Consider the following 21,138-nt stretch of genomic DNA (forward strand, 5'->3'; position numbering starts at 1 on the left):
AGCAAGACATGCTAATCCAGGGGTGGCCAAGTCCAGTCCTCGAGAGCCACCATCCTGCAAGTTTCAGATGCATCCCTGCTTCAACACACCTGAATCAAATGAATGGCTCGTTATCAGGCCTCTGTAGAGCTGATCCTGGTCTGTTGGAGTAAGGATACTTCTAAAACTTGCAGGATGGTGGCTCTCGAGGACTGGACTTGGCCACCCCTGTAATCCTTCATTAACAAAAAGCAACAGAAAACTTGTTCAAGGCTTTTTTCTGGTGCTTGTGTGCCTCACCCACACTGTCATATAGTCACCCTGGGCAACTCTGTATATCAAAAACACAGATTTTAGTTGGGGGCGGAGGGGAAACCCAAACCAACATAAAAACTAAACTAAAAACACTATACAGAATACCATATTAATTCCTTTGAATTATAATGATTACGGTGAAGTGCAATTTCACAAACTCGACAGATATGTTGCAATACAGTTCAAACATAAATTAGAGTGCAGAGTTTCGGTGAAACAGTTAATGTAAAAAAAAAAAAATAATACTTTGAAACACAAAACACAAAAATAGATCAGTAAAGGTCTTGGCTTGCAAGCCAGTCTCAGGTAAGGCCAAACTCAGTGAGCAGAGGATAAACTTCTCCAAATATAATGAAACAATTGGTTGGTTTGTTGCTTTTCGAACAGATGAGGATCATGTGACCCAGGACGAAGATGCTCAAACCAGTGCATTACACACCAACACCCGCATGCAAGCGTGCTCTGAACAATGTGTTTGCAGTCACTTGTTTTGGTTCGGCTGACAGCATGTCCAAACACAGACCCCCAGCGGAAGGAAACGTCTTGTATGCTGCAAAGGTCCTCCAGTCCTTGTAATCCACAGCTGACTCACAGCATCACACAGCATTTGAAACAATCCCCCGGTGTGGAGCGTTTCTGGAGGGTAGCCCGTGTTGCGGTCTCGAACACCTCCCAGATGCCCTCTTTGGTCCTGGCGGAGCACTCCAAGTAGTCGTACGCGCCGATGCGCATGGCCATCGCACGACCGTCCTCCGCCTTGACGGGCTCTAGTTTCATTCGGGAGAGTTCGTTCTTCGTGTTCTCGTCGTTGCGCAGATCTTTCTTGTTGGCCACCAAAATGATTGGCACGTTCGGACAAAAGTGCTTGACCTCGGGGACCCACTTTTCGGAGATGTTCCCCAACGAGTCCGGGCTGTCCACGGAGTAGCACATGAGGATGACATCAGTGTCCGGGTAGGAGAGTGGGCGCAGTCGGTCGTAGTCCTCCTGTCCGGCCGTGTCCCACAGAGCCAGCTGGACCTGCTGGTTGTCAACCTCTATGTCGGCCACGTAGGTTTCAAACACAGTCGGGACGTAGACCTCGGGAAACTCGTCCTTGCTGAAAACGATCAGTAGACACGTTTTCCCACACGCACCATCCCCGACAACCACAAGTTTCTTTCGCTGGACAGCCATCTGGGTCGCTTCTTGGGTTTTCTTTAAACGCGGCATCCAAAATAACGTCTGGACAGTCTTTCGTTTCGGGTCTGCTTTTAAACTCGTCCAGGACACTTATTAGGCTGGATCTACCAGAAAATGTCCTCTCCAAACTCCACAACGGCCTTGTCTTTATAAAGCGGGGCTGGTTTCCTAAATATAACGATCCAATCGGAAATAAGGAGGTGAGATCATAGTTTGTAGAGGAAAACCTGATTGGATCTTATTGGCTTCTATTAAAGAGAGGAGGGACAGAATCCACAAGGACCCACCCAGTTGACCGAACTATATTGTTAGGGTGTCGTTTATTTATCAGTTAAGTTAGTCACAGTTTTGAAAAAAAATTAGGACAAAATTCATAATATTGTTTTTTTTTATCAAGACTAAGAATATGTTTTTCTCAAAGCAATATTAGAAAGATTTTTAATTGGCCATGCTGCATATTTATGGGATGCTGCTATTCACATTATAACTTAGATCCATGATAAATTGCTATCAATGGCAAAAGTGACAATTGATATACAAAAAAGGCGCTAAACATAGAATTATATGTTCGAGTAGTACTATTTAAACTGAACAAAAAAGAGACAATAAATAAACAAAAACATTTACATATTTGTTTACCTATACCTTTGTATAATTTATCAAATCCATGATTAAAAATTGCGTTACCATTTGATGTTAGTTACTATTTAATAATGTTTTATTTTATTTTAACTTTTCTCAAGAGTACCATTATATGGATGAGGTGATTAGTTTGCTAATGCTTTATGGTCATCAATATGATTTACGGTGTTTGATGAGGAAGTCAGTTAATTTTTTTTAAAATAACAAACAACAAATTAAATATTAACTTACCTTGATCAAATGCTAAAAAAATAGCCCTGTATAATTTAATCTCAAAATAAATGTATGTTTTAATTGATTATTTTTAACACTTCACAGTTTAATTTTGTATGTAAAAATGTTTCAACAAATTAGCTATCGGATTGTAGCACTTTGGCCCCCGATTGTGTTTGGGAAAGCACACTTTGATGTTGGACGTAGGTCTACGTAGTTCACGCTATTTACAGGGAGGGGGCACCAGCGTAGGCAAACTCTTAGCTCTGAACAAGCCTTGCTAAAAAATCACCGTTCTCTCCACGGCAACAAAACAATATAGAGTAGGGTTGACGGCTACAAGCACAGAGGCTCCATCGACACGACAAGGCGTGAGTATTTTTAACCATATTTAAGAATAATTGAAGCAGAAATCTCGCAAATTAAGGTAATCGATGGCGGTTCTAAGCCGCGGTGTGGGTATTTCTCTTTTGTTTAGCGGTTAAGGCCCCTCTGTTTGAGACTTGAAGGGGGGCCATGTTGTTGAGTGTTTGGCTGATGTTTAAGCTCAGACAACAGCAAGTTGGCAATTAGCTCTCTTGATAGCTGTCGTTGGTTTTAAATTGCTTGCTAATAATGCTAAACGTTACTGTACAATCACACCAACAACATTTATTGTCGTCACTTGTGACGGTGTCAACGTTAACAGTTGACCATTGTTGAATTCGCGATTTTAACATAAAAATTTAGCGGTACAAACCAATAATAAACACGCGCAGGCCCGGCATTTAGCATTAGTTCGTTAGCCGTTTATGTTGCTAATGCTAACCCCCGTTACTAACACAATTTAACGTCAGTCGTGCTCTATTTCAGATATTAAACATTCCTCTATTACGTTATTATACACAATAGAGATCTTAACAGCTCCACACTTGGGCATTTTCAACGGAAATTCCCAATAAAACCCGTCAAAGCTACTAAGCTGGCTTGGATATTAGCAACGGGCTTGTTACCTAGCTTAATATAAGCTTCTGGTTTTATTTATCATATCAATGATAACTAAATGGTGAGTGTAATTAGACTTTTTGTGCATTAAGGTTACATTTAGGTTAACATTTACCATATATAATGTATCCAACTGTTAGAATATTTAACCACTACCGCAATATAGTTGTAGCGCAGTGTTAGCTTAGCAATAGCTAAATGGAAGCTTGGTTACACTATATAGTTTTTTTTTTTGCTGCTTTTGTTTCTTATGTTATGCATTCCCCATGTCTGCCACATCACATTCCCAAAATAAAACTAGTTTCCTGGTGTGCAGGAAACACAATAAATGACATAAAAACCATAAACATTCATGGCTTAGAGTTAGCAGGTCAGGAATTAGTCTGAACCCAGCGAATACAATGAAATTACGCTCTATCTTTAGCTTTGTTTAGAGTGCATCATCCCCCAACAAACCCTGGGTTGTCTAAAGTATTAATGAAGTGCCTACAAGTGATGATTGTAATTCTTATTTAAAAAATTACATCTTTAATTTGTAAATGAGCATCAATATAGTCTATCTTGTTTGTGCAATGGCTTCTGGAATAACATTGCTATTGTATGTAAAGTTGATGCCACGTTGGAATTTTCCCCATTTCTAATTTTGAAGGGCTTGATATTTTTCATATTAATTTACCTCTAGTTATTTCTTAATGTTATTACAACTTTAAAAATATCTTGCTGTGACCCTTCTTTATCAACTGTTACCATTTTCTCCTTGTCAATAAGGTCAAAATTTACCTGCAGCAGTACTGTGGTTGTACAACTTAAGTGAAGCTAATACAAATGAGCAAAACATCAGGCCCACTATGAGAACTTTACTGTGTCTCCAACTGTCAGGATTTTTATGACAACACATTAACAAAACTGAAAATTGCAAAGTAAAAGCTGAGGTTTTTTTCTGCTCCTGAAATGTGGAATATATCGATAACTTATGGCATTTATTTATTTTCATACAAGCATTTAAGTAAAGAATAAACATTGTTTTGTAGCAAAATCTGGTTTGTCAGGCTATCTACTCCGTTAGCCAGACTGCAGCCAGCTGCTTAACTGACTGCTTATAAATGGCTTTAAAAACAGCTTTACCTTCTTAAGAGAGATTGGTGGCACTCCTTTAATTTCCATACCATGACTTTTCTCTCTTTTTTTTGTGAGGGAGAAACAAAATTGCTACTGACTTATTTATGCTTCATAAAGTTCCTCTGACAATCTAAAAAAAAAAGTCACAAAATCAGTGACATTGGGAACTTTTTTTTTTTTCCTAACCAACATCTCAAAAATCTTGGTATATGATGACAACAGTACATTTCCAATGTATTTTTCTTGAAGAATGTTGAGTTAAGCACATCAAGACAAGAAATTGTTTCCATTTGACTATCCGAGAACACGAGGGTGCAACAGTCTGACCTTTCACATATTGCGTTTTTCTTAGGCTTTCCCGTGGAATGAGCATTCCATGCAGCATCCTAGGCATGAATGACGTGGGTTGGCAGGAGACGAGAGGTGGGATGCTGCATGCAAATGGTGCTCCCGAATCAGGTGGTGTCCGGGTTCATGGCGGTGGGCCACTGACTGCGGTCGGGGGTGGTGGACAGGCTCCTGGGGGGCCACATTTACAGGGTATGGATAGAAGTGCTAACCTTACCCCAGGTACGCCGCAGCCTCCGCTCAGCGGAAGATCTCAGGACGACGCCACAGTTGGATACTTCTTTCAGAGACAACATGGAGAGCAACTTGTGGGTTGCACTCCTAACAAGCACCGTTGGCCAACTGGAGATGCTAATCATGTTGATCAGGTAAATCGTAACTAGTAATGTTCTGATCTACTCTTTATTACATGGACATAGGCTGGTAAATATCCCCTCCATTTTTTTCTTTTTTAACTTCTAATCTGCGTTTTTATTTCTGAACTCAATATTTTTGTATTAAAGGAATAAAATGCTTTTAAGTGCAGTTAAAAAACCAATGTGGATAAAAATAAATAAAATTGATTTTGTGGAACTGTAGATCTCGTAAAGGAGATTTTGTCTTAAAAGCAAAAGAACAAACCTATATATCGAATGACTGGGATAGATGATTTACAGTTTGGACGTCATTGTGGCATGGATTTCTACTCATGAGTTTTTCTCTGGTTCCTTTTTACAGTTTCAATGAACACATAACATTGAGTTAACTGCGTATCAAACAAATTCAAACACGTAGTTTGGACATTTTGCTCATCGTGTCCAATTGTAGGAACTAAGATCCTTCAATAAATGCATGTAAAATTGATCATCTGCGATTAATTCCTAAATGAAAGAAGTTTCTTAGAGTTCAACATAAATCATCTATTTTATGACCAGAAAATATCTGGCATTTAGTTTATTTTAAAAAAATATTTTACATGTACTTCAATGCAACACAATTATCTATTTTTTTAATGGTATCTTAGATTAGTATTAAAAGAAAGAAAACAGATGGTAAAACTTGAAAATATTTTTTGTGATATTGCAGCAAAATAAATGTTTTCTTACAAAACTGTGTTGTTTTTTTTAACATTAGGTTCGAACTGTAGATGAAATGAATTATGACTTTCAAGCTCTTGCTCTGGAGTCGAGAGGAATGGGAGAGGTAAGATATTTTAAATTAGATCTGTTATCCCTTCAGGATCATCTAATTCATTTTATCCCCAAAGAGAGAGACTAACTTCTGATCCTCTACAGCGGTCGAGAATACTTCCATAATTTAATCAGCATCACCTGGGAAAACAAATTGTTTTGACCTCTATTGAAAAATAAGTGTAAATTTCCCCATCCTACTATTGTAAAATCAATTTCTGCACATTCAGCCCAGCTCTACAGGCCGTTTTATTTTTTTTCTTCGTGCTACAGCTGATGCAAGGATTTGTGGTGTTGTTAAAACATTAATTATTGGTACACAAATTAATACAGAGGGTACTCTATAATTGGATTAAAAGTTGTTCCAATGGAGGAAGCTATTAGCTTTTTTGGGAGATCTCTGTATATATTCACACACATTGCAGTTCCTTCTTGCTTTAGTTATTAACAGTGGGAAAAATGTTTTATTCTGTCTTTCTTTAAGCTTTTGCCAACAAAAAAGATCTGGGATTCTGATGAGCTAGCCAAGGATGGGCGGAAAGGGATGCTTCTTGGTGAAGAATGGAGGGAGAATGCATGGGGATCATCTCGTAAGTGGCTTTTATATCCTTAACGATGCAAAAATTATTCCAGCAGCAGCTAACTAATATTTTTGTTATTGTAGAAGTAGTTGTAACAACTAATGTATCTTTTTTTGTCTAAATGCATAAACTAAAGAGCTAAAATGGATTCATAAGGAATTATTTACAATGAACTATTTATCATAAATGTGATATTGAAGCTTTAACATGAGTTTATTCTGTCCGGCTACCCGAAAGCAGATCAAAAAAATTGCTTTGCTTAGTTCTAGAAAATCCAATTTTCTCTATCATTCTTCTCATTTTTTGGACCTTTTTTCCAGATCATTCAGTGTCCCAGCCAATCATGGTACAGCGGCGGCCTGGGCAGGGTTTCCATGGGAACGGTGATACAAATTCTGTGCTTTCACCTCGCTCAGAAGGTGGAGGTCTGGGTGTGAGTATGGTGGAGTATGTCCTGAGCTCCTCCCCTGGTGACAAAATGGAAGGTCGCTACAGGAACGGCGGCTACGTAAGTTGCCACTTTTGTTTTTGTTTAATTATCATTTTATTTTGTCTGTAAAATGATTCTAAACGGAATCTCCAATCACAGGGTGGAGGAGATACTGATCAAGATGGAAGAGAGAAAAGTGACGTACAGGAGAAAGTGTCACCTTTTGAGGAAGACAAAAGCCCTGAGATGAAGGTGGGGGAGGACAACGATCCAGCTAAATCCAACGGAAGAGGTCTGCTAAACGGCATGGATAGAGACTGCAAAGACTTCAAGTAGGTCTTCTTGCCTTAACAGCATCCTACAGCAGTTTGTAGAAGTTGTTTTCCTTTTGAAAAATTTCAAAGCAATTAAATTAGGAATGCATCAGTCTGATTTCTGTAGCTCATGTCTGATTCACAAAGTTTTTTACCAGCGCAGATTTCAGTTATATTTTTAAAATGAACATACAAGACATTAGAACCTCAGTAGCATCTTTTTATCTTAGCCTCCCTATCTTGAGCAGTCAATTATTTATATTGGAAGCAAAGGTGTTAGTAAAAGAAGTCTGTAAAATGAGGTTTAATTGAGAACCTTTACTCGGTTAAAACAGTTTTCTTTGTCCATCTATGCGACCTCAGTGAGGCTCAAATGTCTAGCTTTCAGTCTTCTCCACTCAGTGCCAGCATTGTGGAGCTCAGTACCGCCTAGTCATAATAAACTATTGAAATCAGAACCTAGCTATTGCCAGAATACAACAATCCTAGAAACCAAAGTTTCATAACTTAAGTTGTTCCAAACTGATTCTGTACGGTCTACTAATGGTGCACCAATTGATATCAAAATAACCTTGATGTTCTGGTGATAAGTGCTTTTATCTATTGTCTTTAACACTATTTAACCTTTTCTTATGTGTTGGGCCAAATGTTATTATAAATGGGGTTAGAACAACAGCAAGATGTCTTAGGTGTCACTGCTTTGACACAGAACACGGAACATAAAATCTAGATAAGTTACTCTAGAACTTGGACCCATTCTAGACCCACTCTAGAACTTGAACCCATATCTTCAAGCCTGTTTGAGTTATCTGATTGTCTCTGTTGTCTGGTGTGGACTGTTTCTCTCCACCCTGTTTCTCCTGTCTCTTCTAAAACAAACATGTCACACCCAGATAACCGACCAGGCAACTTTCTTAAAAGAAAAGTGTCAAAGTAATTGTAGGCTTGTGTGTGGGTAAAAAAAAAAACAGTTGAAACAGTTTTTTAGTGAAATTATGGAACAATTTCTGTTTTCTACATAAAAATGTCTTTAATATCATGGCTACTTTATGCTTTGCTTTCGCAGTCCAATCCCTGGGAGCCGTCAATCTTCTCCCACTGAGGCTGTGGAGAGAATGGGTCCCACTCAGACGGGTTTGGAAATGATGGGGCAGCACCATCCGCATGTCCTCCAACAACAAAACCCAGCCCAGAACAAGGTTCCTAATGAGGACTTCCAGAGCCAGGAGGCCCAGAACATGGGCGGCATGGAGCAGGGGGCTGGCGTCGAGTCTTTACAGTTTGACTACGCTGGGAACCAGATCCAGGTCGACTCGTCAGGAACTCCAGTGGGATTGTTCGACTACAGCTCTCAGCAGCAGGTCCGTCTCGGAGCGGAGCGGATTTCTAAGATGTGTCCAGCTGTGTGCTCAGCAGATAACAATCCGTTACATGTCTGGGTTGTTTTCAGTTGTTCCAGAGATCAAATCCCCTGACAGTTCAGCAGCTCACTGCAGCGCAGCAACAGCAATATGCCCTGGCCGCAGCTCAACAGCAGCATCTCGGTACGATGGGCTGCTCTGCTCAGTGTCTACGTAATTATGCACACTTCAGCTACTTTGTGCTCTAATTTGTCTCGGTTGCATCGTGTTCTAAATGAGGTTTAATGTGGAAACATCAGCAACATCACTCTTCCTTATCTCCCAGCTGGACTCGCTCCTGCATTTGTGCCAAATCCTTACATCATTAACGCTGCGCCGCCCGGAGCCGACCCGTACACCGCCGCCGGCCTGGCAGCAGCAGCCACTCTAGCAGGTGATCGATCAGGCCACACTCATCCCATATTAGCTTCAGCTTGTTTTAAAATTCCTCAGATATTTTCCATGAATGGAACTTTAATGCAAACTTTTAAATTTTTATTCGCCCCTACCCCCCAGGCCCCACAGTTGTCCCACCACAGTACTATGGTGTTCCTTGGGGTGTGTATCCAGCCAATCTTTTCCAGCAGCAGGCAGCATCAACTGCCAATCACTCGGCTAATCAGCAAGCATCCAACCAGGGACCAGGACCAGGCCAGCCACAGGTAAGAAAGGAGTTCTACTTCCTGTTTTAAACATTTTTGATTCCAGGTACACTTTTTCTACTCAGAATTTGGATAGTAGGCTGATTACAGCTTTTCATAGGGAGTGTTTTATTGTTTTGACCAAAAGGAACAGACAAATTTTGTTTAAAAGTTTCAGGAAGATTTTTTTTTTTACCCCAATGAAGAGTAATTATACACTATGCAGATGTATTCACTGTCTAAACCACACATTTCTTGTTTTTGTAAAAGAAAACGCTTTTTGTTATCTGAAGTGCATGAAATCTAAAATCTTTTATGGTACTTTTGGCTTTCCTAACCAGTGCTTCTTGATACAAACTGTACTGCTACAAAGTATTATTGGATTATTGACACAAGTTCAAGATTTAAACTTTTAATTATAACATTCTGAGGACTCATAAGTGATTATTGTTGTATCCATTGCCTGCATGCAACCTTCATGTTGCAATTTAATGTGACAAACCATCAAAAGAATGGTTTGTCACAAGGCAAACCATACCTACAGACTTGTGTGTATATATAGTGTGTTGGTATATAAATATATGTATGCATATATGTATATATAGAATAGGTAATCTAGACTAAATATTCATGCAGCTGTTCTATGAAAACAAGCAAAAACACAAAAAAAACATAAGAGGTTGTTAAAGACTTGAGGCCTGGGCAGAGGTTGACCTCTAAATATACACCCAGAGCCACATTGGTTAGTGAGGTTAAAAGCATATCCATGCAAGAATGGCCTAGTCAAAGTCTAATCATCGTCTATGGATGGTCTGCATTTTGCTGCTTAGCTGTACAAAGCTGGCAGAGACATGTCCTTAAAAGACTTGCAGGTCTGAGAAAAAGGTGTTTCAACAAAAGATTTACTCTTGGGGCTCAAATGATGATGATAAAAAAATAACACTTGGTAAAGCATCATCAAACCATTTTTATATTTTCTTCCACATAATTATGTGAAATGTGAAAAAATCAACAACTGTTTCCTAGAAACTGTCAGAGCCGTCTGAAAACCTGATATTCCGGGTCAAGCACACAGACTTCAATTCTAAACTGTATTCATGTTTCATATTAACACCTTTTGAAATAACAAATGCTGTTTGTTTTTTATGGGTATGACTTGCCTAAATGTGGGTGTCAATCGTTGTTTTGTGGGTTTTTTTTCTCTTTTCTTTTTTCTTTAACTACCAACCTATCAGGGGTCTACAGATGAAAAATTTCTCTTGTGGCTAAATATGTTTAATATGCACTGTCCTTTATGAAATAATTTCAATTCAACCTTTCAACCACTTATGTGATTAAAACAGTTTAATTTAGGTTAAAAGGACAGAAAAGTGAAGGTTTGCATTTCAAGGAGTGAGTTACCACTAACACATGACTGAGTTAGTGGGAGAAAAAAAAACATAACATTTTTCTCTTATCTCCTTCAGGTGATGCGCACAGGAACCAACCAGCGACCTCTTACACCGGGACAAGGCCAACAAAGTCAGCAGGAGTCGTTAGCTGCAGCTGCTGCTGCAAACCCGGCCCTAGCTTACGCAGGAATGCCTGGTTAGTACAAGGCTTTATGCAGGCAGGCACAGGCTGGCCATCTTTAATAACCATTTGTTCTCTCTTTGTGATTCTAAAAGAGCAGCGCGGTTAAGACGTTAAATTTAATTCATGCCAACATTAATCTTTTATTTTTATTAACATTCGTTTTTATTTACTGCCCAGGCTACCAGGTGTTGGCCCCTGCCGCCTATTACGACCAAACTGGAGCCTTGGTAATGGGCCCTGGAGCTCGGACTGGTCTGGGCGGCCCTGTTCGTCTCGTACAAACCCCCCTCCTCATTAACCCAGCAGCAGCGCAGGCTGGTAAGAGCGTGTCCTCCTCTGCTATAGACGTTGGCGGGCAGAGTTTTTGTGGTTCATGAAATAAATCCAACTAACACCAACGTTTATCGGCAGCAGCCGTATCTGCATCCGGCTCCGGTAACAACATGTCTGGACCCCCAGCCAACGGTCTGTACCGCTCCATGCCTCAACCTCAGCCTCAGCCGCAGCAGCAGCAAGCACCCCCACCCAGCAGCGGCCTGACCTCCAGCTCGTTCTACGGTTCTGGATCGGTCCCCAACACCTCCCAGAGCAGCTCTCTTTTCTCTCATACCTCTGGTGCGCCGCCCAGTTCCTCCCTGGGCTTCAGCAGCACAGGCGGCTCGCTCGGTGTGGGTCTGGGCTCTGCCCTCGGAGGTTTTGGCTCTTCAGGTCAGTGGATGAACAACAAGCACAAAAATCAGCATCTTAATGATTTATCTCCAATTTATCAGTGGCATTGCGTTTAGTTTTGTTTTAGGTCAAGGTTTCTAACTTTGGTCCTGTGTTTTTTTGGTTGTTTTTTTCCCCCAGTGTCCAGTTCAACCAGTAGCAGTGTGTCTCGCAGGGACTCTCTGTTGGCGAGTTCTGACTTGTACAAGCGCGGTGGCAGCAGTTTAACCCCTATTGGTCAACCATTTTACAACAGCCTGGGTTACTCCTCTTCACCCAGTCCGATTGGCTTAACACCAGGTCACTCCCCGCTCACTCCTCCACCCTCCCTGCCCTCTTCTCACGGGTCATCCTCCAGCCTTCACCTAGGTAAGCATACGGATGCTGAAACGTGATTAATCGATTAAAATCATTTTCAACTAATTTAGTAATTGATTAATCATTAGCTGGACTATACTGACTCAAAAAGGACCATTTGCTAAAGAAACAACAGACTCGGAGCATTAATTAAGCCAAAACTGTATGAAGTGTACATACATTTTGCATTTCAGATTACAAAAACAACCTTTTTAAATATTTTAGGTGGATTGACAAATGGCAGCGGGCGTTACATTTCTGCTGCTCCAGGAGCCGAGGCCAAATATCGCAGTGCTGGCGGCACGTCCAGCCTGTTCAACTCCAGCAGCCAGCTGTTCCCGCCCTCTCGACCCCGCTACAGCCGCTCTGATGTCATGCCTTCTGGACGCAGCCGCCTCCTCGAAGATTTCAGGAACAACCGTTTCCCGAACCTCCAGCTCCGTGACTTACCAGGACACATGGTGGAGTTCTCTCAAGACCAGCACGGATCCAGGTAACTGACTAAAACTTTAAGTTTTTAACTTGAATTTTTTTTTATTGAAAAGAGAACAAAACAATGTGACCGTTACTTCTGATTATTGTGTTGCCACTAGGTTTATTCAGCAGAAGCTGGAGAGGGCCACACCTGCTGAGAGGCAAATGGTGTTTGGAGAGATTCTTCAAGCAGCATATCAACTAATGACTGATGTGTTTGGAAATTATGTCATCCAGAAGTTCTTTGAGGTTTGGAAACATTTTTTTTTTTTAATCACTACTACAATGAAGTTTTATCTTTTTGCATAATATGTCTACTGCAATGGTTTTTTTTATTTTTCACAGTTTGGAAGTGCAGACCAGAAGCTGGCTTTGGCAACACGCATTCGGGGGCATGTCCTACCCTTGGCTCTGCAGATGTACGGCTGCAGAGTCATTCAGAAAGCCTTGGAGTCCATTTCCTCAGACCAGCAGGTAATTGTAAGTGAGCTTTTACTCTTCTAACAGTTTTTCTATTTAATTTGTGTATCTTTTTCACACACTTTAACTTTAATTTAACCATGATATCTCCTCCTCTTGGTTTGTGTTTTTGTTTATTTTTCTCCCCTCAGAGTGACATTGTTCGCGAGTTGGACGGCCACGTGTTAAAATGTGTGAAGGACCAGAACGGGAACCATGTGGTGCAGAAATGCATTGAATGCGTCCAGCCTCAGGCTCTGCAGTTCATCATTGATGCCTTCCAGGGACAGGTAGCATTATTGCTATTTTATTATTTTTTTATACAAGTTTATCAGCATCAACAAAAGCTCAGCCCCCATTTTGTATGTTTAATGTTTTTAATATCAATGCCACACTTAATATTTAATTTTATTTTAGAATTATGTTTAATTTAATTAGGCAAAGAGTCTCTGCCAGGAATTATCTCAAATGATCAAAATCCTGCATATTCAGCTTTATTTTTAGGTGGCCACTGATGAATGGAGTGAGAGCAGTTAGTCACTCAGACCCTAATTAATAAAATCAGTCTCGATCATGACCCCGATATTAATTAGGACTGAAACGATTAATCATCATGATGAATAGATTTTTGAAATAGTCGTCACCTAATTTAGTAATCGATTAACTGGAGTATAGAGACTGAAAAAGGCCAATTGCTAAAAAAAAAAAAAACTATATTCTGAGCAGTAATTAAGCAAAAAATAATAATTACACATTTTGCTTTTACAATATTAAAGAAAAAAAGCAACTTTGACAAAATGTCTTACCTTAGTAAGGAGTTGAATTGTTTATTTGCACATAATGTATTTCTAATATTGTATAAAACAGTCTTAATTGAAAAATCTGCAGAAAAATTGCCAATTTTTTATTGTTTACTTTAACCAATTGTCAGGATAACCAAAATAGTTAGTTGCAGCCCCACTATTAATGCTTGTAATCAGATTACTTTAGTCTGAAAACTGAGTGTATTTACAGCTGCTGAATATGTTTAGGTTAAGTGTTATGTAGCTAACTGGAAGTAGTTCAAAAAGTGTTTTGGCTTTATTTCACACTAATTTTAGCAATTTCATTTATCATTTTTAATGCTCTTTTAAAAAAAACTAAATCCTCTTGTTTTGAAGGTTTTTGTTCTTTCCACACATCCTTATGGGTGCCGAGTGATCCAAAGGATTTTGGAGCACTGCACTCAGGAGCAAACTCTGCCCATCCTGGAGGAGCTGCATCAGCACTCTGAACAGCTGGGCCAGGTGAGCACACCCACTCCGTAGTTTCAGATTCACCCCTGGAAGCTGTAACGTTTGTTTGCAAGGTGCGACGCCAGATGCGTCCTGTGGTCTCTGCATGTCTCCTCCATGTTTGAGCATTTCACTGTCATTGTGGTTTGATACGTGTAAAAGTCTAAAGATGAATGTAATTGAACTGTTAGCTGTCATGACATCTTGATGTGATTATTTAAACATCCACCCTGCCCCCCCTCACTTATTCCATCTAGAAATATCAAGGCGTTTCATTGGAGATGACACCCAAAACATATTATACAGTGTCCCGTGATGCACTGTTCAAGGTCAGAGCAATTTGCCTCTCTTGCGGATGTCCCCATTCTCCTCTCCTGTTTCCTCCTTTTGTTTTTCCCATATATTCTCCAAAAATGTTAACATTTAGTTATCAAACTCTCAACTTTCACAAACCTCTTTTTAACCCACTGAACAGCATTTTTATTTTCTTTTGCTTCCTCCCTTCTTGCTCACATGTCTGTCTCCCCGCATTTTGCCCGCAGCACATTCTGATCAATCTGTTTTCTTCTCTTTGTTTTGATTTGTTGAAATGACCTTATTGGAGCGTCCTGAAAACGTCAAAGCTCTAAATTTCCAAAAAGAAGCAACACAAATGTATTTAAACAGATTGATCTAGAAATGAATGTGAGGGCAAAAAAATAAAATAAAAATCAAGGTGGAGACTACAGTGGCTTCCAAGCAAATGACTGCTTTAATAAAACTGGCAATTGAGTCTTTGTTTATTGCTTGGTGAGGGTGAGTTTTTGTCTCCATCTTGCCACTAAAATCACACCCATAACTGACTATCACCTATTTCTGAAGGGGCAAAGATGCTATTGGTTGCATTGTCTGGTCAGCAACCCTCCAAACCAGCAGCATCTATTTTGTCTGACCTTCCGCAGTGATGTAGTATTCGACATACTACAAATGGGGGTGTCACTCATTTGTCAGCCTGTAGAAATGCATGATTATTTCTCACCAGTTGAAACCAGTGGTGAAAATATTTTTTGCATGATTGTGAATTGAAATTAAAATTGTGTCTCTAAGATTTTTTTCTGTTTCTGTTTTGAGTAATTCCGTTTTAAACTGCTCTGGTTGCGCTCACGTCTCCGCTGCCTCCTGCAGGATCAGTACGGTAACTACGTCATTCAGCATGTGTTGGAGCACGGCAGACCCGAGGACAAGAGCAAGATAGTGGCAGAGGTTCGAGGAAAGGTTTTGGTCCTGAGCCAACATAAATTTGCGAGGTAAGTGGGAACAAAGAAAAACCCAGAGCCACTAGTTTTAATTTAAGCTATTTCTGGTTAAATTTTCAGCAATATTTAAATGATTTCACCGATTAAAAAATAAATAAATAAATAAATACTATGAATGCTTGAAGTGCTTCTAGTTTATACTGCACTCATTTGTTATATCTGTGAGTTGCTTTGATGGCAAATGTTGAATTTATTTTAAATTACAATGAACTTCCTACAAGCTTGGCATTTCATAAATCCCAATTTCTTAAAAATGAAATCTTCATAAACAAAAAAAAATTATTGAATTGATAAAAAAAAAAAAAAAAAAAACATCTGAGCCCTTTACAGTGAACTTAATCGCATTAAAAATAAACTAGGTCTCTGCAGAGTCCTGATGAGGTCTTCTACGGTGAATCAAGAACTCATCCTGTCTCTCATTATGCAGGATGAATCGTGAGAGCTCTTTGACTATTTTGAGTTTCTGAAAACCTGCTGTGGTTAGATTGTGGTGGATAATTATATGGTGGTGGCAACATATCTGGGTCTGATCAGCCTACACTTGGCCGAGAGCGCTCATGGTAATTTAATGTAACATTCTTTGCAGTGCAAAAGGAATCTCTCCAAGCAGCTGAAATGAATAATCCACAATCTTTATTTGGATAAATAAGGTGCTACGAGCTGGACACATGGGATAGGTAGAGCAGCGACCACACCTCCAAATTGCATATAGCCCCGTCCACCAAAGGAAATCATGCTCTTTAGGCTGCAATCAAAATGTAGCCTAAAGAGCTGCAAATCAGTTGTGGAGTTGGATTTATCAGACTAGTGGTGGGGGGGAAAAAGTGAGCCATTGCACTTTTAAGAGTCGCAGCTCAACTCAGCATGATTGATGAAAAACAGCTGTTGGATTTTATGCGCATGGTTGCGTTTAACTGCACTTGTTGGAAGCTCTGCACAGACTTCAGTGCTTGATTGCAATTATTTGTATGGAAACTCCTTAATGAGGAAATGTTTATAGTGCAGATATGACGCATGTAGTGATGGGACAGTCAGGAAGGCAGCGGGGGGAGAAGTGATTTAGTGAGGGCCAAATACGCAGGAGCATCGGAGTTTCTTGCAGTCAAACTTTCTTGGAGGTTCTGAAGTTGGTAGAGGTGAAGTTTGTTTAAATGTTGGAGTGCACTCGGTAGTCCTACAAAGAGCAGTAATCATTTGCGAAATAGGTTTATCTAATTGATAATCTGCAATAAGACACGAAGGTGAAACACTTTGTTGGATCTCTGTCAATTGTATTGACCACATATCGGGGAAGGAAAACATCCAGACCAGATTTCACCTTTACACTTAAACCGTGCCCTCGCTCTGGTGTTGATTTGTCTGTAACAGTACCTCATGTGTCCCCAGTAACGTCGTGGAGAAGTGTGTGATCCACTCCTCGCGTGCAGAGAGGGCCCTTCTGATAGACGAGGTGTGCTGCCAGAAAGACGGGCCCCACAGCGCCTTGTACACCATGATGAAGGACCAGTACGCCAACTACGTTGTCCAGAGAATGATTGACATGGCAGAGCCTGCTCAGAGGAAAATCATCATGCACAAGGTAAGCGCAGCGTGTGTGAGCAGTGCATGACGTCATAACAACATGTCAGTCATCCAAAGCAGAAGGGCAGCTGCTCATGACTCAGTTCCCCTCACCTTTTAAGCTACATTCTCAAAAGCTTAAGAGATCTTAGCCATCTTTCACAATCACCTGCTGTTCTGTGCCACTCCTTTTTTCCCCCAACAAGTAAAGGCATAACATGACACCTTTTTTTTTTCTCTCTCCTTTGAAGCAATAGTCAAATAAATTGTTGTGAATAAAATTTTATAAATCTGTGTTCACAAGGCTAATCAGTGATTCATTTTTAGAGTTGAGAAAAGTTTGAAGAGTTTGTGAAATTTATGTCTGCAAGTGATTCAAGGAAGTAGTAATTATGATGTATTTATTCAACTTTTTTCTAATTTATCATTCCATCTCGGTCTGCAGAAATAAAAATGAATAAGAAGAAAAAAAAGTTATGATTTACAAAGCCAAAACTCTCTGATGTTTATCAGAAATATCTGGTATTTTTCCCATTTCTGTCTTGTTTTGAAGTTGAATAATAATTGTATTTTTTTCTAATGGGTTTTCTTGTGTCTCCTCGTCTTAGATCCGGCCTCACATTGCCACTTTGCGCAAGTACACATACGGGAAGCACATTCTGGCTAAACTAGAAAAGTACTACATGAAGAGCGGCGGCTCTGAACTCGGCCCCATCGGCGGCCCCACAAACGGACTGATGTAATCGACACTCTGGGTCCCCTGAAGAAGCGGAGGAGTGTGAAGCCCAAACCCCCTGTCCTGTGAGACCTTGCTCCTTTAGCCATAGGCCTTTGATGCGATCGGTCATCCCTTTTCTTCTCTGGGTTGGGGGGCTATTTACCAAAAACAACAAAAAACAAAAAGACAAGTCAATTTCACCTAAGAATGCTGTGACAACTGACCCCTGCCACTCTGCCACCCCTGAAAAAGAACCCAGGGGCTGCACAGTCAGCAGGCTACCTTCTGATTTTTGTTTAGGTTTTTTTTTTCTTTCCTGGGTAAAGCACAAGCCCGTTGTTAATGATGTAATCGATGTATTTGACTGGTTTTCATATTGTACATTTAATTTTTTTTACCTTGTAAATTCTCTGTAGAAAAAAAAAAAGAAATTATTACACATTTGCTGAAATTTAAAATTCTTACAATTAACACCAGCAAGTGACTTTATAAAGCAAAACTGAGTGATTCTTTTGAAACACAATTCCTATTGTTTTTCTAGCCAGAATTAATATGTCAGCTGTCCTGATGGAGCTCTAGGTGATTGAATTTTATATTTGTATAATATCCCACGCACAGTACAAGTGTTTTTTCACATGCCAAAGCAGCTAAATGAGTTAGTTTTCAAACGGCACTAAAGATTATGGATTTTTTTGGGGGGGTGAGCAGTGTGTGCCACAGTCGCCCCGAGGTCCTCCAGACCCCTTTTTTCTTCAGCTCGCCGTTGGGGATTGGTGCTTTAGTCTTGGGTTCATGTTCCACTTGTGGCTTTTTCTCGCCTCCAGACTTTGTCGGGGGAGCCGCGTGTTTACTCCAGCAGCTCCGAGTCGGCCTCGCGTTTCGGTACTATGGACAAGTCCGAGCTGCTGCATTCATGGAGCCCCCGTTCTTTTGAGCCGTTCTTCTTACTCTCATGCAGTTTGTCGTTCTGGGGTTAATGAAAGTAAAAAAAAAAAATAAATAAATAAAGAGCTACAAATTGATTTAAAAAAAAAATAAAAAAAGAAGAAGTGGAGCATGAGGTTTGGTTGTACAGCAGGTTTATTCTTAACTTGAGAGCTTTTACCTAGGGGATAGCAGGGTTGGGGGGCAGGAAATGCGTTCGCATGCCTTGACGGGTTTTAATCCTTGGAATGATTATTTTGTTTTGTTGTTTCTTTCCCCCCCCCCCTTTTTTATCATGTTTTGTGTAACATCTGTCTCGTAGTTGGAGATGATTACTGCCCTAGAAAACAGTATATTTACGTACTGAATAATCATCTCTTGCGTAGAAGTAGTTGAGCGACGTATAGCATCTTTATGTACGAGTAAAATTGTTGCTTATTAGGTGGGATGGAGGCGGCTTGCAGTGAGGATGAAACTCCCACCGATTAGAAGGTCAGAGCAGAGTCCAAAAGACAGGAAAGGGATAAAAAAAAAAAAAGTGATGTGGAGCTCATCCCATCTTTTTGTCCGAGGTGAAATGAACTAGAAGTAGTGAGATGATTTAAGGAAAGGGATGTTTAAATAACTTTTTGTATCTTTTTTTTTCCTTTTTAATATATAAATATATATAAATAGGGTTTTTTTTTCATTTGGTTGGGTTTGCAAGTGCAGCGGTGGAGGCCGGCGAAGGCCATCAAGACTTATACAATTCACCTGTAATGCTCGTAGTGATGGCTTCTTTGCTTCTTATGAATTGTAGATTTCATGTAGTATATGTGCAGTTAATAAGTGTAAGATTATTAGTTAAATCAAAAATATGTTTAGCTGTGGTGTTTTTTTTGACAGGCTTTGCTCTAAATTTGTAGTGATGCTTTTATTTCGTCTGTACAGTTGTACATTTGTAAACGTTGATGCTGTAAATGGGATGTCTTTTACACTTTGAGAGGAGAAAAAAAAAAAAGAAGCAAAAATTGTGCATTTAGATATGTGTGTGTATATTCATCACTCCTTTCCCCTTGAATATAATGTATACAGTTTTATTTGATCAAGTGGTATTTTAAAAGGAAAAAAAAAATATGGCTTTGCAATCTGGCATGATTTTTTTGTTTGTTTTTTTGTTTTGTTTTTTTAATCTGTTATGGAAAGGCCAGCCTCTATTTGTACTGAAGCTGAAACATCAACCGTTTGTCTCTAATTTGTGACAGTCTACTAAAATCGAGGTTGCATTTAGTCCTCTCTGCTACCATGGAAACTTCACAAGATATGACGAGAATTATTTTTGTACAGATGAGTGCTGTGTTTTGGAACAGCCACAACCTTGTAAGCAAAAGCAATGTAAAATATTGTCAATTATATAAATATGAACATATGAGTTTTTGTCACACTGTCAGTCATGTACATTTTCAGGTGGCCTTATGTACATTTCCAGATGTTAGATGAAGAAAACAAACTCATTTTTTTTGGAAGCAGAATTGTGACTATGTATGATTAAATTGTTCTTCTAACATTTCAATCCATTTGTTGTGGTTCTTCAGTTTTTGAGTTGGGGGGGAAAAGGGGTTCAAAGTGCAGCATGTGGGCCATTTGTGACCTTAATAATACGTGTCTCTGGACTGCAATTAAAGACTGGTAAAAAAAAAGTTTGATATGCCAACAGAGGGAGCAGATTTTCTTTGATACTTCTCAAAAAAGGCACTGGCCATTTTAAAAACTTAATAGAAAATGATAGCTGCAACAACACAATGTATTTCTTTCCTTAGACTGTTTTCACTGCTTTAATTTTAATTTTATAGCCAACAGGACTACAAATATTTTTTTTTTTGTCAAAAAACAGACTTAGGCACTTCTATTCATTAAAGTTGTCAATGCAGCAAGCATTTCTTGACAATGCCTTTTTTTAAATATCCCATAAAGGAAAATGTATCCATCCTCTTTTTTTTGTAAAAGTTTATTTACTTTGAAGCCTAAACACAGGAATAAAGCAGTTTTAAATGTAGGAGATAATCAAAAAATATAAGTTGTAATCTTTCAAACGACCATGTTACATTTGCAACTCCAAACAATTTCATTTAGGTGAACTGCCTGCAGAAATGGACCTTTGAATGGTGAAGCTTTCAGACCTCTGTCCTATGGCCATTTCTCAAAATTGGGAAGTCATGATTACATAGCATTGAGGTAATGCAGATTTGTTCTCATGTGGATCATCTTCCTCATATTTATAACGGAGCCATAATTTAAAAAGCTTTGAATAACTGGAACATCTACCACACATCAAGGAAGGTAAAATAAAAACCTGACTCTAGGGGAAAACACTTCATGCACATCGTTTAGCATACTAATAATGGAGGATGTGTGGGGATGTTGCTCAAAAGAACAACTGTTAGACTGCACTACAGCAGAAACTCTTTAAAATACTACACATTCTTAATATATATATA

At 39.5% G+C, this 21,138-nt stretch overlaps 2 protein-coding genes across 12 annotated transcripts; one reads left to right on the plus strand and one right to left on the minus strand.

Moving 5' to 3' along the window:
- Nucleotides 1-240: 240 nt before the first annotated feature.
- LOC103134032 (rho-related GTP-binding protein RhoB) lies at nucleotides 241-1,596 on the minus strand. Its single transcript, XM_007546089.2, has one exon. The coding sequence runs from the start codon at nucleotides 1,504-1,506 to the stop codon at nucleotides 883-885; it is 624 nt and encodes a 207-aa protein (XP_007546151.1). The 5' UTR covers nucleotides 1,507-1,596; the 3' UTR covers nucleotides 241-882.
- A 61-nt stretch (nucleotides 1,597-1,657) lies between these two features.
- pum2 (pumilio RNA-binding family member 2) lies at nucleotides 1,658-20,213 on the plus strand. Of its 11 annotated transcripts, none has more exons than XM_016668832.1 (23): nucleotides 1,658-1,676; nucleotides 4,787-5,150; nucleotides 5,896-5,964; nucleotides 6,436-6,541; nucleotides 6,853-7,040; nucleotides 7,122-7,294; nucleotides 8,343-8,637; nucleotides 8,727-8,850; nucleotides 8,963-9,070; nucleotides 9,193-9,338; nucleotides 10,784-10,904; nucleotides 11,070-11,210; nucleotides 11,304-11,600; nucleotides 11,742-11,969; nucleotides 12,183-12,450; nucleotides 12,551-12,680; nucleotides 12,777-12,911; nucleotides 13,043-13,180; nucleotides 14,051-14,176; nucleotides 14,422-14,493; nucleotides 15,329-15,450; nucleotides 16,846-17,038; nucleotides 17,628-20,213. In XM_016668832.1, the coding sequence occupies exons 2-23, from the start codon at nucleotides 4,800-4,802 to the stop codon at nucleotides 17,760-17,762; spliced, it is 3,666 nt and encodes a 1,221-aa protein (XP_016524318.1). In that variant the 5' UTR covers nucleotides 1,658-1,676; nucleotides 4,787-4,799; the 3' UTR covers nucleotides 17,763-20,213. The 11 variants fall into 11 exon arrangements, with proteins under 11 accessions (XP_016524318.1, XP_007546180.1, XP_007546171.1 ...); XM_007546118.2 differs by lacking the exon at nucleotides 1,658-1,676 and adding an exon at nucleotides 2,431-2,702 and having other exon boundaries at nucleotides 12,777-12,905; XM_007546109.2 differs by lacking the exon at nucleotides 1,658-1,676 and adding an exon at nucleotides 2,431-2,702 and having other exon boundaries at nucleotides 11,307-11,600.
- Nucleotides 20,214-21,138: the final 925 nt, after the last annotated feature.

Source organism: Poecilia formosa, unplaced genomic scaffold (assembly GCF_000485575.1).
Source record: "Poecilia formosa unplaced genomic scaffold, Poecilia_formosa-5.1.2 Scaffold1, whole genome shotgun sequence".
Classification (NCBI taxonomy): domain Eukaryota; kingdom Metazoa; phylum Chordata; class Actinopteri; order Cyprinodontiformes; family Poeciliidae; genus Poecilia; species Poecilia formosa.